The sequence below is a fragment of the Humulus lupulus genome, chromosome 2 (genome assembly GCF_963169125.1).
Source record: "Humulus lupulus chromosome 2, drHumLupu1.1, whole genome shotgun sequence".
NCBI classification, from domain to species: Eukaryota; Viridiplantae; Streptophyta; class Magnoliopsida; order Rosales; family Cannabaceae; genus Humulus; species Humulus lupulus.
Window position 1 is genome coordinate 66,983,212 of NC_084794.1, and position 14,863 is coordinate 66,998,074.

General features: G+C 35.2%; 2 protein-coding genes across 2 annotated transcripts; both read right to left on the reverse strand.

Moving 5' to 3' along the window:
* Positions 1-2,770: 2,770 nt before the first annotated feature.
* LOC133817974 (7-dehydrocholesterol reductase-like) lies at positions 2,771-6,581 on the reverse strand. The gene is made up of 8 exons (XM_062250647.1): positions 6,420-6,581; positions 6,258-6,323; positions 5,589-5,702; positions 4,976-5,102; positions 4,358-4,458; positions 3,734-3,859; positions 3,566-3,630; positions 2,771-3,118 (listed from the first exon to the last, which is right to left on the reverse strand). The coding sequence occupies exons 1-8, from the start codon at positions 6,564-6,566 to the stop codon at positions 3,052-3,054; spliced, it is 813 nt and encodes a 270-aa protein (XP_062106631.1). The 5' UTR covers positions 6,567-6,581; the 3' UTR covers positions 2,771-3,051.
* A 610-nt stretch (positions 6,582-7,191) lies between these two features.
* LOC133816083 (brefeldin A-inhibited guanine nucleotide-exchange protein 5-like) lies at positions 7,192-8,783 on the reverse strand. The gene is made up of 4 exons (XM_062248766.1): positions 8,610-8,783; positions 8,285-8,445; positions 7,959-8,040; positions 7,192-7,728 (listed from the first exon to the last, which is right to left on the reverse strand). The coding sequence occupies exons 2-4, from the start codon at positions 8,394-8,396 to the stop codon at positions 7,434-7,436; spliced, it is 489 nt and encodes a 162-aa protein (XP_062104750.1). The 5' UTR covers positions 8,397-8,445; positions 8,610-8,783; the 3' UTR covers positions 7,192-7,433.
* Positions 8,784-14,863: the final 6,080 nt, after the last annotated feature.

The following is a 14,863-nucleotide window of genomic DNA, read 5'->3' on the forward strand; positions in this document are numbered from 1 at the left end:
CCTGCACCACATAACACCCATGAGCCAAAGCCCAGCAAGAAAACTCAATACTGCATATAAATATTATCAAATGATGATCATTATAATCATACCAAGCTTATAGCTCTGAATAGATGAGTGAATATCACTCAGTGGTTACGTTAACCATGAAGAAGCGTATAGCTCTAATCAGATGAGTGATTTAACACTTGAGGTTCTGGTAAACCATAATGAGTGACTGACGAGCAAGTCACTACGGGGCTCGGCACCCATAGCCATGTGACAATTCAGTCACTTGGACCTTCTGGCCCTGGCTCCAATTAAATGAGTGACTGCTGGGTAAGTCACTCGGGCTCAACACCCATAGCCATGTGACTAAACAGTCACTGGGGCTCTTTGGCCCTAGCTCTAAGTGACTAGCCTTAGGCTAGACAAGCGCTTTTAGTTTTCATCGAACTCTAGGTCGGTCCGGCATTAATGCTCATTTGAGTCATTCAATGCAAATGTCGATTAGATCTAATATTTGTCGACTTGCGTTAAACACGCTAAAACCGTTCTTAACTTATGAGTCAATACCATGTGACTAGTGCTCAGTACTACTGCCGAACTTGACTAATGAGTCCCAACTTCATAGTTAATACTGACACCATTGCCAATTCTGACTATTTAGTCAGTGCTATGCACAAGTGAGCAAGATTTGCTAAGCATTCGATATGCAATCAATGTCCACATTTAAACATTCAACATGCCTCAAGAATAACCATGCATGTCACATATGGGGTGCAGTTTTCTTACCTCTGGTTCGAGTGAGAATTAATAAAAGAACGATCAACCTTTTAGTTCCTTGATGGTCACCTTAAGCTTAGGTTGAATCCTCTTCAATGATCTGAACACTAGTCTAAGACCTCAAGCTTCAATCTCCAAGCTTGAATCCCCAAACTTGCTTCAAAATTCAAAGGAAGGAGAAGAGAAAGACGATGATCGTGAGGAAAGTAACAAGGCTCTGTCTTTTGTTCTGTTTCTACAGCCTTCAGCCTTTATATAGCCTAGGTCAAATGACCAAAATACCCTCCATGCTTAAATCACTTCTTAACAACCCCCAAGGGCAAAACCGTCCATTTCCACCTATCTCGTTAATCATAATTAATGCCCTCCAATCCCCGCTATTCTCAAATACCAATAAAATCATATCCCGTTACCCTTTAATTCCCGGTAATGCCCTAATCATCAAACCACCCCGAGACTCACCCCGAGCCCCGAACTTAAATTTTTTATGACCAAACTGATAATTTGTTATTCAAAGATCGTCTCATGCCGAATGGCTCGAAAAAATCCACATTATGATGTGGCCTCAACAATAGTTCATCAACATGCATGAAAACACACAATTACGCCCTCAACGGGCCAAATTACCAAAATGCCCCTATGATGAAATGTGGACCCACATGCATGCATTTAACATCATATTATAATATAATTCACATAAACATGCATATAATAGTTTAATGGCATAATAAATCAATTATGACCTTCCCGACCTACTAATCCAACCATTAAACCGCATTAGGGATTTCAGGGCATTACAAAACCCCTGATATTTAGGGATTCGTGTGTCAGAGTGTCAGACCACTACTTCCCTTGGGGGGCGGTTTAGTGCAAAACCACCCAAGAAGCGTGATCCTTAAGCAACCTGGTTTCGAACCCTAAAAAAATTTCATCTTCTATATCCCGAATGGGTATTTCCTAAAATTCACCATAAGTTACCCAAGTTTACCCAGAAATTACCCTGTTTTATGAATATCATAGTTCTAGAGGTATTTTACGACCTACTCAGTAAACCTAAGTCGAAGCCTATGTGCCAAAAACATTTGGAGAACAACCTAATAAGGACTATGGTGAAGTGCGGATGAGCATAAAAAGAAAAAAAAGAGACCAGTAAAAAAGAGTTTCTTCGAAATCGATAGACAAGGCACTTACAGTGTATTCTTCAACAGAAGGGAAGTAGGCTTTGCAAGGAAAAGTTCCTGGAAGACCTCTGGATAACTGGGTAGACCTCCAGACAACTAAATGCAATGAACGGTTTCTGGGTTTTCTGAGAAAGAAGAGGGATCAGAAGTGAAGAGGAAAATATAAGAAAATTTTAAAATGAAAGGTGGTAAAATCTGAAAAGTGTTTCCCTTATTTATACGTAAACTGTATAAGCTAATTTGAACCATCCGATTTGGTTACCACTACAAGAAAAAACAGTATTCATAACACTTAAAAAGTGCTATCTGGGACTATTGATAGCACTTCTGAAAATGCTAACGTAGCCCATGTTATTAAAAGTCCAGTCTTTTCTATAACATTTTTTTAATGTTATGTTCGGTATTATCTTAAACTATTCAATAACACATTTTTAGATGCTATAATATTCAAATAATAACATTTAGATAGAGTTTTTGATTATAAATTTGAAATTTAATCTTGTATTTTTTTCATAACACTTTTCAACTGTTACATTTGATTATTTTAATAACATTTTTAGTTTGTTATATTATATAAACCATAACGATTTTTTACGCTTATAATATGCTTTTAAATCATAACATATAGTAATAAAATTTTAAATTTTATTTTGATAAGTATACTTATATGGTTTTTTTTTAATTAAAAGATTTTCATTATTGTATTTTGATAAAAAAAATTCAAAATTAATCATAAAATGTAATTCTCAATAGATTGATAAACCATAAGTATTACATTAAACAATAACTAATTCAAACCATAAATGTGTCTACTTCATGAGATCTTAGTTCTAACTTAAGTTTGAAAGCATAACATAATAAAGTTTTATAATCTTGAACAATTTTTACTTCAAAAATGAAAAATAGAAACAAAACTTTATAGTAATTTTCCTAAACAAGAAAAGTTTTTGGTCATTGAAGATGAGAGAAATACAACATCCATAAAGTTGACCATTACAAAAACAACAATAACAACAACATGATACGAGCCTGCCATCATTTAATTTGGAAAGGCTGAATATACATGCCATTCTCAACATAGAACAAACACTTGTGCAACATTTTCTCAGTAAATTCCGGGGATGACCCTGTACCGAACCTTCTCGCAGTACGATTTCCAGTATTTTCCATACCTACAATAACAATCACATGTCAAGATTTTATGCCTTTATCTGTATGAAAACGCGCAAACCATTATTCATTTCGTCTACTTATTTATTTTTCTCTACACTGGCATCGGTTTGTAAATTGTCTACACCTGTTGGACCAGAAACCACTAACATGATCAGAGTTTGTCTCTCCCATACAAACAAATAAACTAGTAGCACTCGTAAGGTAAGTTACGTGGTTAAAAAGAGCTGGAACAGTCCAGAAAAATGCAGCTAATATTTCTGGGACATAGTGGTTATGAATGAAAGCTAATATTGCACAAGTGGCAGTTATATTTACATGGATCAGCTAAAATTACTTACTTGGATCAGCTAATATTTCTTCTTGGTTATGAACCCCCCGCATTCATAACCAAGAAGAAAAAAAAATCCAGTTAGTTCAGATTTACATGGCAGAGCCTGAAAACGTACCATCCCGAAGTTAAAAGAATGCTGCTTTTTGTTTCCCCAGTTGTGGTAGTGTAAGTGGCAGTTATCTGTGAAACAGAAAGGGAAGAATTATGCAGGATTTAGCAGCAGATATACAGAAAATTGTATGTATAATGAGAACCAAATAACGAGTTTCAGAGAACCATATACCTTTGATGGAGCTTTACCCCAAACCAAAGATTTGCCATTTGTTCTGCGAAACTCTTGCCTTTGCCTATCACAGTCGTAGTTGATGTATATGCAAAGAATGCCTGCTACTAGGATGTAGAGTGCCAACTGTGACAAAGCAAAGTAGACAACTAAAATTAAGAATTAATTTAACAGGGACAATGGGGAAATAGGACAGAAAAGAAAGTATGGTTGGTTGCAAAAAAAATCAAGTCTACGCTCATCTCATGGGCTTGGCAGCTTACAAACAAAGTTACAAGCATTCAACTTTTGCATTTGGCTGGTAGAATAGATTTGCAGCTTCTAACTCAAATCTAGAATCAAATTGCCAATATACAGCTTTTACAAGCTAATAATAATATTACTGGTGTATACCAAGGGGAGTTAGCTCAAATGGGAAGACATGTGGTTTGCTTCCATAAGGTCTAAAGTTTGAATCCCACCAAGGTATCTACATAGCCATTGCTATAGTTTCCTACTCTCTAGTAATGCAGAAAAGTGTTCACATTTTGAAAAGGTTGAAAAACATTTTGGAACTGTTCCTGAACAAAAGCAGTAATATTACATTTTATTGACCAAATAAACTTAGAATAGAAAACTTTATACCTGAGTTCCAAGGTGTACGGGATGATTGACCAGGTACATGCCAGGAGAAGTATATATAGAAGGCACCCATACAAGGCATCCCCAGCAAATATAAAAACCAGCTGTCAAAATGATAGGTACAATGATCCAAATGAGAGAAAGTATGAACAAACCAAAAGAACGAGAAAGAAGCAATAGATAAATTCAGCACTACAAGAACATTTGTTTAATAATTATTTGGTCTCTTCTAATCACAGTGAAAAATTAGGTAGTAGAAACAATTTATCTGCTAAAATTAAGGCCAAGAATTTGCAACGTCATGGTAGCCAATCCAAGTAATTGGGATCAAATACAGCAATAGATGGAAAAGGTTAAAGGGGAAGTAACTATAATCTTCGAATGGTAACGAAAGTAAGAGACTTTAATGATGATGACTTCATAGAAGACAAGTTATCTTATTTCTATCTCACTTAATTCATAAATATAAGTTATGCTTAGTATGCATTCAAAAAAATAATAAGACATCTAAATTTGTACATGTTCCAAAATATCAAACCATCCAGAAGATTATTGCCAAAATGATGTTTAATAAAATAATGGATAACAAGGATGGAAAGTTAAAATAAAAGGATGTAGAACCTCGATCATGTGCAATATCCATTGTGCTCCAGTATCCAGCTTCCCACCAAAAAAACTTAGTAACATACACCAGCATCAATATGGTATTAACAAGCATTGAATCAGCCACTTTGCCGTTCACTTCATACTGGTAAAAAGAAAAAAGATAGACGTTAAATACTAGGAAAAGAGCTAAAGAGTGTGTCCACAAAGCAATCTGTTGTAGAAGTGTAAAACAGGAAGGTCGGGTCTGATTTAGAGGTAAGAAATAACCACCAGGCCAGCTGCATGGGCACACAGTAAAGTAAGATTAAGTGTTCTTTTTGTTCAAATGAATTATACAGAGAAACAATCCTTGAACAAGAGGGAAAATGATTGGCTGCTGGAAATGGATTGTAGAGATTTTGTGGCAAAGCAACTCAGATTCGTTAATAAAATTTTAACAGTCTAAGTTCACACAATACAATGGCTACACTGCTGCCACATATTTCAAATTGTAAGCGAGCCAAGTTTCAAACCTAAAATGCAATTCATATTGCAACTGGCACATCAACCAACACCATGGACATAAACAAAGTGATGCTGAATTACTGACATAATTAGGCATAATTCACAACTATCCCATAGACACTACCTGCTTTATGCAATAGGTTACAGCTAGAACTGCCCAAGACATCATTCCAAATCTGCAATTTGTAAAAACTTTAATGTCGAAGTTTTTACCAATGCGAGGATAGAGTTCCATACCCTGCAAAAAGACAATCGAAATTCGAAAGGATATTCAAAAGTTATGGTTTGGGAAAATTTCAATAATGACCGCATACACTTAGTAACCCAGCAGAGTTTAAGCTGCTACAAAGCACATACTCTCTAGCAAAATTGAAATAGTAAAAATGACAACAACAAAAAACTAACAGAAACAAGTAACAACCACCACCACCAAAAATCCACTCAAAGTCCTTTTGACAGTTGACAAGTGGTGCCAAGACTTGTGCTAATTTTATTATTATGATTATTTAAATTAAAAAACTAGATAAATAAAAAAGAAGAAGAAATCAAGCAGAGAACTATTGTGATTTCTAATAGTATTTACATGTGATAGCACAAAGCCCTTGAATAAGACTTAAGAACAACTGATAGGTGAATTATCCTTACAAAGAATGTCACACTCCAAAAATCTAGTCGACAATCCTAAATTTACATGTACCTTCACAACCTTATCTCATTACAGTTTTTTTCTAATTTACCACATCCCAAATTTAATAAACAAGAAAAGCAGAAATCCCAGAAGAATCACACTTACCCAATAGAAATCAATTATGATGTTCCCAGACGAGCCAGAATCAGTGGAAGACGGTGCCACATGGCCCTTAAAACAGAAAGAAAGAGTCAAAAATGTATCTCTAAGTTCATATTTGTGAAAGGGGAACAACAATTGTATTACATAACAATTCAAAATCCTTACTTTTATGTATAATAAAATGCAAAAAACCAAGCTTCCGAAAATAAGGGCAGAATATATTTCTCCCAAATGATCATAAACAGTTGAAGGATTGAATATGCCAAACCTGAAGACAGCCAAAAAAAAGTACCAAGATATAATATAGCACATTGCTTATATCAATCCCAAACTGAACAATATAAGCATCTAACTTTCAAAACAGTAATTAACCGGCAGCACTGTCCTTTAACTTAAAACAAAGAAATATTTCACTTGGAACATTATGAAATTTCAGAATATCTCATCAGCTAATAAATTCCAACATTTCACAAAGAATTTGTAAATAAGAGTAAAACAAACAAATTAATTAATAACATTGTAATGAATAATGATGCACATTAATCATAGTGAATTAGTGATCACTGCAATAATTCAGAAGGTGAAGTCTGAAAAACAAAATAAGATGAATAAAACCTAAGACATCGGTTTTAAATGAAAAAGATGCTACACAACTGAGTAATACTATAATAACTTCAGGCTCTAAAAGGAATGATCTAACATAGTTAGTAAAGCAGAACAATACAATTTTCATTTACCAAACAATGTTTATGAATTTCTCATAATTAACTCTAGAGAAAAAGAAACTACTTAAATTATAAATGACTTGCAAGATGAGATGAGATGAGATGAAAAGAGACATACTGGCTCATGCAGCACATTAGCAGTTTCAGTCCTGGAAGTCCATTCCTCCGTACCCTTCCAATCCAACCACTTCCATTCATCTCAATCCAACCACTTCCAACAAAATGCTAATATTCTTTTTTTGTATATCTTTCTCTAGTAAAAGAGAATTTCATATTTTTTTTCCATGATCATGCAAATCAAAAACCAACAATTCAAGCTTGTTTTGCAAATTTACCGTTCCCATATTACATCTCTCAATTAAACTCAAAATTCACTTCCCATCTATCAATCTCCTCAATCTTTCGCACAGGAGAACTGATATCAAGAGCCAAATGGAAAATTTTAAACACAATGCTAACCTATAAAATTCAGAGCATGAAAATAAAAAACATGACAAATACATACATGAAGACAATCCAAAGCAGATTCTAAGATTTTCAAGTTCTTTGTCTCAAATGCAAGTCGAAGAGGACTCAACACAAGTTCTGCCACAGACCCCTCCAAAGTATTCCCAGCACTTGCCAAGACAGTGGAAATAGTTGCACTTATGCTCACTGGCTTAGCAACTGGAATAGCCTCGGCATCGTGAGGAACTGTTTGTGACTGGCTTTCCTCTGTTTCAGATTTTGCAGCTCCATCTTCAAGTGAACTGCAACAGAAAGAGATACCATACACAACAATTAAAGGACATCTTATTGTTACAGAGGATTTGATAAGTAAAGTTTTACATGTTAAAGATGTGCTACTTGACCTGATTGCATAAAAAAAAATCAACAGAAATTACACAAGAACAAGTTAAAGATTGTAACAGTTACATTAATCTTTATTTTATTATTATTATTTTTTTTTGGGTGGTGGGGGGGAATAAGAAGTACAAACCTCTCATCACCAGCAACCGATGCAGCTTTGTTTGTCTCACTGGAAGCGGAAGGCTGAACCTGATTGACCTCTTTCGTACCATCTGAGAAAAAATTATTACAACAAAACAAACTAGTGAGTTACACCTTGAATTTTCTCATCTCCAGCTTAATGGACAATTGACATAGTAAGCGGATGTTTGTGATGATGGTGAAATGTACAAACCAAAACAAAACTGTTCATTGCTAATTCTAGTCAATAACAGCCACCTCTAATTTCAATCGCAAACAAGAAAATGCATTCGAAAAAATCGACATTATCACTTTCAAATTGAAAAGAAGCATAACCTATATAATTCTGAATAGCCTTCTGAAGTTCTAGATGTTTTTTCCCCGAACATTCTTTCAGCATCGATTCAAATGCCCGTGTAACAAAACCACCAGCTGCACCACCCGCCATTTTTACTTTCTTCAATCAAAATTCCCCTCGTTCCGCAATTCTCCCCAATCTTAAACCAAAAAAACATGTGAAACAAAAGGACGCCTGACTGAAATTAGCATCAACCAGAAACAAATGCCGAGAACTCGGATCGAAAGCCATTGAGCCAAGATCCGATAAAGGAAAGAACAGCTATAGATGAGCAATTGCAGAGACATGGAGAGAGACACTTACCTTAGACTTTTGCAAGTTGCGAAAGAGAGATCTGAAAAGGAGGAGAGGAGAGTGTATTAGATCTGGTGATCTGGTACGGTTATAGAGTGTGTTTCACTCTTCTTCTCCTACTGGCTACTGGTCTTCTCTCGCGGAGCTCGGAGCGAAGCCTCGGACATTTCCAATTGCCACCGTTGGCTGGATTGAGAGGAGGGACTTTTGAGAGGGAAATTTCATATAGAAGCACCTGTACCCTTCCATTCATCCGTCGGTCATGCGAGAAAGAGAGAGAGAGACCGAGGGGAGAGGCGTGAGGCACTATACCCTTCCATTCATCCGTCGGCCATGCAAGAGAGAGAGAGAGAGAGAGACCGAGGGGGAAAGGCGTGAGGCACTATACCCTTCCATTCATCTGTTGGCCATGCGAGAGAGAGAGAGAGAGAGAGAGACCGAGGGAAGAGGCAGACCGAGGGGAGAGGCGTGAGGCGAGAAGGTTATGGTAGAGAGAGAGAGACAGAGGGGAGAGCATTTGCTTTGGTTAATGAAAATGTGAGTTAAGAGTTGGGGAAAAAGTAAAAGCGGGTGTTTTAACAAAAAAAATTCATTTGCCGCCCCTTTTTTTCTCTTCCGTGTTCTACCCATTTGGCTAATCATCAATAATAGCGTTTTTTAAATTATGTAATATTTTAATGTAATATTTAGTCAAAACGTGCATCTAGGTGTCATTAATAGGTTACAGTGTAAAACCAGTCAAAAGGAAATGATATATTTTATTTAAAACATAAAATTGTTCATGGGTCCATAAAAACGTTTACAAGTTATTTACAATCCAAAATGGTCATTACAGTTTAAAATTTACAACCTGCCGACCTAAGCGGCAAAAATAGGGTAAACCCCCTAGTTCCTCCGAGAAACTCCTTGGCCGTGGTGGTCAAGCGGCCGCATATGTACACATCACCACCTAAGCTCTCCACTCAAGGTTGGGTGAGCTTTTCTTTCCCTTTACCTGCACCACATAACACCCATGAGCCAAAGCCCAGCAAGAAAACTCAATACTGCATATAAATATTATCAAATGATGATCATTATAATCATACCAAGCTTATAGCTCTGAATAGATGAGTGAATATCACTCAGTGGTTACGTTAACCATGAAGAAGCGTATAGCTCTAATCAGATGAGTGATTTAACACTTGAGGTTCTGGTAAACCATAATGAGTGACTGACGAGCAAGTCACTACGGGGCTCGGCACCCATAGCCATGTGACAATTCAGTCACTTGGACCTTCTGGCCCTGGCTCCAATTAAATGAGTGACTGCTGGGTAAGTCACTCGGGCTCAACACCCATAGCCATGTGACTAAACAGTCACTGGGGCTCTTTGGCCCTAGCTCTAAGTGACTAGCCTTAGGCTAGACAAGCGCTTTTAGTTTTCATCGAACTCTAGGTCGGTCCGGCATTAATGCTCATTTGAGTCATTCAATGCAAATGTCGATTAGATCTAATATTTGTCGACTTGCGTTAAACACGCTAAAACCATTCTTAACTTATGAGTCAATACCATGTGACTAGTGCTCAGTACTACTGCCGAACTTGACTAATGAGTCCCAACTTCATAGTTAATACTGACACCATTGCCAATTCTGACTATTTAGTCAGTGCTATGCACAAGTGAGCAAGATTTGCTAAGCATTCGATATGCAATCAATGTCCACATTTAAACATTCAACATGCCTCAAGAATAACCATGCATGTCACATATGGGGTGCAGTTTTCTTACCTCTGGTTCGAGTGAGAATTAATAAAAGAACGATCAACCTTTTAGTTCCTTGATGGTCACCTTAAGCTTAGGTTGAATCCTCTTCAATGATCTGAACACTAGTCTAAGACCTCAAGCTTCAATCTTCAAGCTTGAATCCCCAAACTTGCTTCAAAATTCAAAGGAAGGAGAAGAGAAAGACGATGATCGTGAGGAAAGTAACAAGGCTCTGTCTTTTGTTCTGTTTCTACAGCCTTCAGCCTTTATATAGCCTAGGTCAAATGACCAAAATACCCTCCATGCTTAAATCACTTCTTAACAACCCCCAAGGGCAAAACCGTCCATTTCCACCTATCTCGTTAATCATAATTAATGCCCTCCAATCCCCGCTATTCTCAAATACCAATAAAATCATATCCCGTTACCCTTTAATTCCCGGTAATGCCCTAATCATCAAACCACCCCGAGACTCACCCCGAGCCCCGAACTTAAATTTTTTATGACCAAACTGATAATTTGTTATTCAAAGATCGTCTCATGCCGAATGGCTCGAAAAAATCCACATTATGATGTGGCCTCAACAATAGTTCATCAACATGCATGAAAACACACAATTACGCCCTCAACGGGCCAAATTACCAAAATGCCCCTATGATGAAATGTGGACCCACATGCATGCATTTAACATCATATTATAATATAATTCACATAAACATGCATATAATAGTTTAATGGCATAATAAATCAATTATGACCTTCCCGACCTACTAATCCAACCATTAAACCGCATTAGGGATTTCAGGGCATTACAAAACCCCTGATATTTAGGGATTCGTGTGTCAGAGTGTCAGACCACTACTTCCCTTGGGGGGCGGTTTAGTGCAAAACCATCCAAGAAGCGTGATCCTTAAGCAACCTGGTTTCGAACCCTAAAAAAATTTCATCTTCTATATCCCGAATGGGTATTTCCTAAAATTCACCATAAGTTACCCAAGTTTACCCAGAAATTACCCTGTTTTATGAATATCATAGTTCTAGAGGTATTTTACGACCTACTCAGTAAACCTAAGTCGAAGCCTATGTACCAAAAACATTTGGAGAACAACCTAATAAGGACTATGGTGAAGTGCGGATGAGCATAAAAAGAAAAAAAAGAGACCAGTAAAAAAGAGTTTCTTCGAAATCGATAGACAAGGCACTTACAGTGTATTCTTCAACAGAAGGGAAGTAGGCTTTGCAAGGAAAAGTTCCTGGAAGACCTCTGGATAACTGGGTAGACCTCCAGACAACTAAATGCAATGAACGGTTTCTGGGTTTTCTGAGAAAGAAGAGGGATCAGAAGTGAAGAGGAAAATATAAGAAAATTTTAAAATGAAAGGTGGTAAAATCTGAAAAGTGTTTCCCTTATTTATACGTAAACTGTATAAGCTAATTTGAACCATCCGATTTGGTTACCACAAGATCTAAGGGCCAGGGTTGAAAAGACAAGACGACGACAAAAAGATAACAAGATAATTATTGCAGTCCTCGAAACCCGAACAGGCGCCAATTGCAGTATACCACGTGTCCAATACTCGAGTAATGGACATGCATGGTTTAATGCAGCAGAAGTCTAAAAGTCCCTACTGTGTAGGTCAAAAGGTGACATCATGAACCACGAGCAGGGACTTGGGGGGCAAATGTTGTACCTTAATTTCAGCACGAGTCATTTACTTAGCTCGGGTACAGTTGGCAAATAAATATGCGGAGAAATGACCAAGGAAGTGATGTCTGTTTATTATCCACGTAAGCAACTTCGGTTTCACCTGGGCACGAGTGATGTCAGGCGTCCTGGGTTTAACCTGAGCTACATACATGAAAGTTGTGAAGCACGATCTTATGATATTCAAATGGCTGCTGAAGTACGAGCCCGAAGAGATATCCAACTCGTGGTAATTCGAATATATTGCGTACCCGCGAATCCCCAAAGACTCGAGTACTTTTATACGATCATTTATGGCCAGCCTGTAATATTTAATGTCCCAGATATTATGAGACCATTTATTTCGTGATCAGATCATATCCTAATATAAATTGAAATAATTTATATTAAATGTAATAAATAACTCACGCGGTTACCCGATCCTGTCCATGGAATTTCTCTATAAATATTGGGAATATTGGACAGTAAAAATGAGGATTATTCTGTAATACTGAAATTCTACCAAAAGAGAGAGAGAAAACAATAATAATATAGACTCGTGGACTAGGTGGATTTTAATCACTGAACCACGTAAAAAGATATGTCTTTGAGAGTTTATTTCTTATTTCGGTTTATTATTAAGCACTAATCAACCTTGCTATTTTCTTAATATACTGTTGGCGAAAAACCGCGTCAACATATATATAAATTTAAATATTTTAAAATATCGTTATAATAATATATAATACATAATCTTAATTTTTATTAAAAAAAATTAAAAAGATTATTATATTATATATATTTTAAAAAATCATAAATATTGTTTGGTTTAATTTTTTATTTAATATATTTATGTCATTTTTTTTATATATATAATATTTTTTATTAATTTAAAATTTATATGATAATGATACAAATTTAATAAATATAATTAATATATTCCATAAATAAAACTAAGCAAACATGTATTGTATAGATAAATAATATCTTATATCTCTTCTATATAATAAGTGAGTAGATAACGGAAATTCTTGGTTTTAACAGTTTTTTATTTTTTAATGTTAACTTTAGTATAATATTTTTTATATTTAACATAATATTCTTATATTTAACGGTAGTTTTTAAACACTTAAACTTAAATAAAATAAAATAAAATAAATAATTAAAAAAATTAAAATAGAATATCTTTGAGATATTTTACAATAATAGTTATTTAAAAATAATAAATAATTAAACAAATTAAAATATGATATTTTTGAGATATTTTACCATGATAATTATTCAAAAATAATAAATAATTATACAAATTAAAATATGATATTTTTTTAGATATTTTACCATGATAATTATTTAAAAACAACAAAATCATACGTTTTATAACTTAAATAAAATTTAATTAAACTTAAACTCATTTATTAGAATAATATCATATTAAACATATAATATAATTTACTGTCAATTAGTAACAAATTGATTTTTTTTTTTAAAACTAGCAAGAAACTTAAATGTAAAATATGCTTATAATATTTAATATTACATTTGTACACCCTGATTTTCCCACGGGCTGATTAACGAGCTGAGATACGGCCTAATCATGACTACCACGTGGACATCCCCAAGACCGGAGCTGCCATCATAGGATCCTACCTCCTTAGCTCAAGGTAACCCAAGGGTTCGCCAAGATTGCTTAAGGACTGAGTCTGGGCTCTGAAGGCCGCAGGTCGAGGTAAGCATCCAGCTCGTGGTACGAGCTAGAGTTGGAGCTGTGACCTTTTGTAAAGTCAACCACGCAAGGTAAACGTGCATATATCAGACATCACGTGTCTGATATACCCCTGACTTCTCGGACACGCAGCGTGAACGTGCGTATTCAGACACCCACGACTGGGTTGGGCCGTGCGACCCATTATCCCCTTACCTATTGATTTGACCACACTTATGTGTCAGGTTTAGGAATTAATCATGAATGTCACAGAGTTGACATGATAGGTAAGAAGGTCACGGGATGACCTTCTTACCAACTCCCAGGTGCCTTCTCCTATAAATATGGAGACCCTGAGAATTACAAAGGGTTGGATTCTATTATGTAAAAAATACCCTGTAAAAGAATATAGGATATAGTAATAATACTGACTGATGGAGTAGAATGATTTTAACTTTTGAACCATCTAAAAAACGTATTTTGTGTCACCATTCTATTTCTAAGATCATTCATCTATTTCGGTTCAACATAAGCACTAATTCCTTCCTCTTTCTTTTCTTAATTACCTGTTGGCGAAGAACTGCCTCAACAACATTAAACATATAATATATAATATCCTATTGTCACTCCCAAATTAAAAAACTAGAACAAACATAAACTTACACAAAAATAAATAAATTATTTAATTAAAATATAATATTTATTTAAAATTTATATGACATTAATATAAATTTAATAAAAATAATTAATAAATTTTATAAATAAAATTAAACAAACTTGCATATTTGTTTAAATTCAATGTAACTACTTATATTTTTTTTAAGTTACTATATTATTATAATATATAGATATAGAAATAAATATCGGATAGAACATAGTTCTATCAAATCCTGTCAATATAATCCAGTTCGATCCTGTTTACCAGTTCCCCGAACATAATTTAGGTTACATATTTTTAAAATGAAAAAGTAGGACTATATTTATATAAATAAAACCTAAAAAGGAAAAGAAGGGAAATTAAACCTATATATATATAAAAAAAAGGGAATATTAACTTTATCCGGATGCGGTGATCAGTACGCGCCAAGCAGCCACAGATCTATACTTTTTCTAATATAAATAAAAAAGTTAAAA

Bases quoted from the DNA above. Each gene is read 5' to 3' on its own strand.
- LOC133816083 (XM_062248766.1), bottom strand. From the start codon at position 8,396: ATGGCGGGTGGTGCAGCTGGTGGTTTTGTTACACGGGCATTTGAATCG. The intron at 8,041-8,284 runs GTTATGCTTCTT...ATTTTTTCTCAG, and splicing joins GGCTATTCAGAATTATATAG to ATGGTACGAAAGAGGTCAAT. The intron at 7,729-7,958 runs GTTTGTACTTCT...TTTCTGTTGCAG, and splicing joins TCGGTTGCTGGTGATGAGAG to TTCACTTGAAGATGGAGCTG.
- LOC133817974 (XM_062250647.1), bottom strand. From the start codon at position 6,566: ATGTGCTATATTATATCTTGGTACTTTTTTTTGGCTGTCTTCAGGTTT. The intron at 3,860-4,357 runs GTATAAAGTTTT...GCTTTGTCACAG, and splicing joins CCGTACACCTTGGAACTCAG to TTGGCACTCTACATCCTAGT. The intron at 3,119-3,565 runs GTACGTTTTCAG...TTGTTATTGTAG, and splicing joins ATTCTTTTAACTTCGGGATG to GTATGGAAAATACTGGAAAT.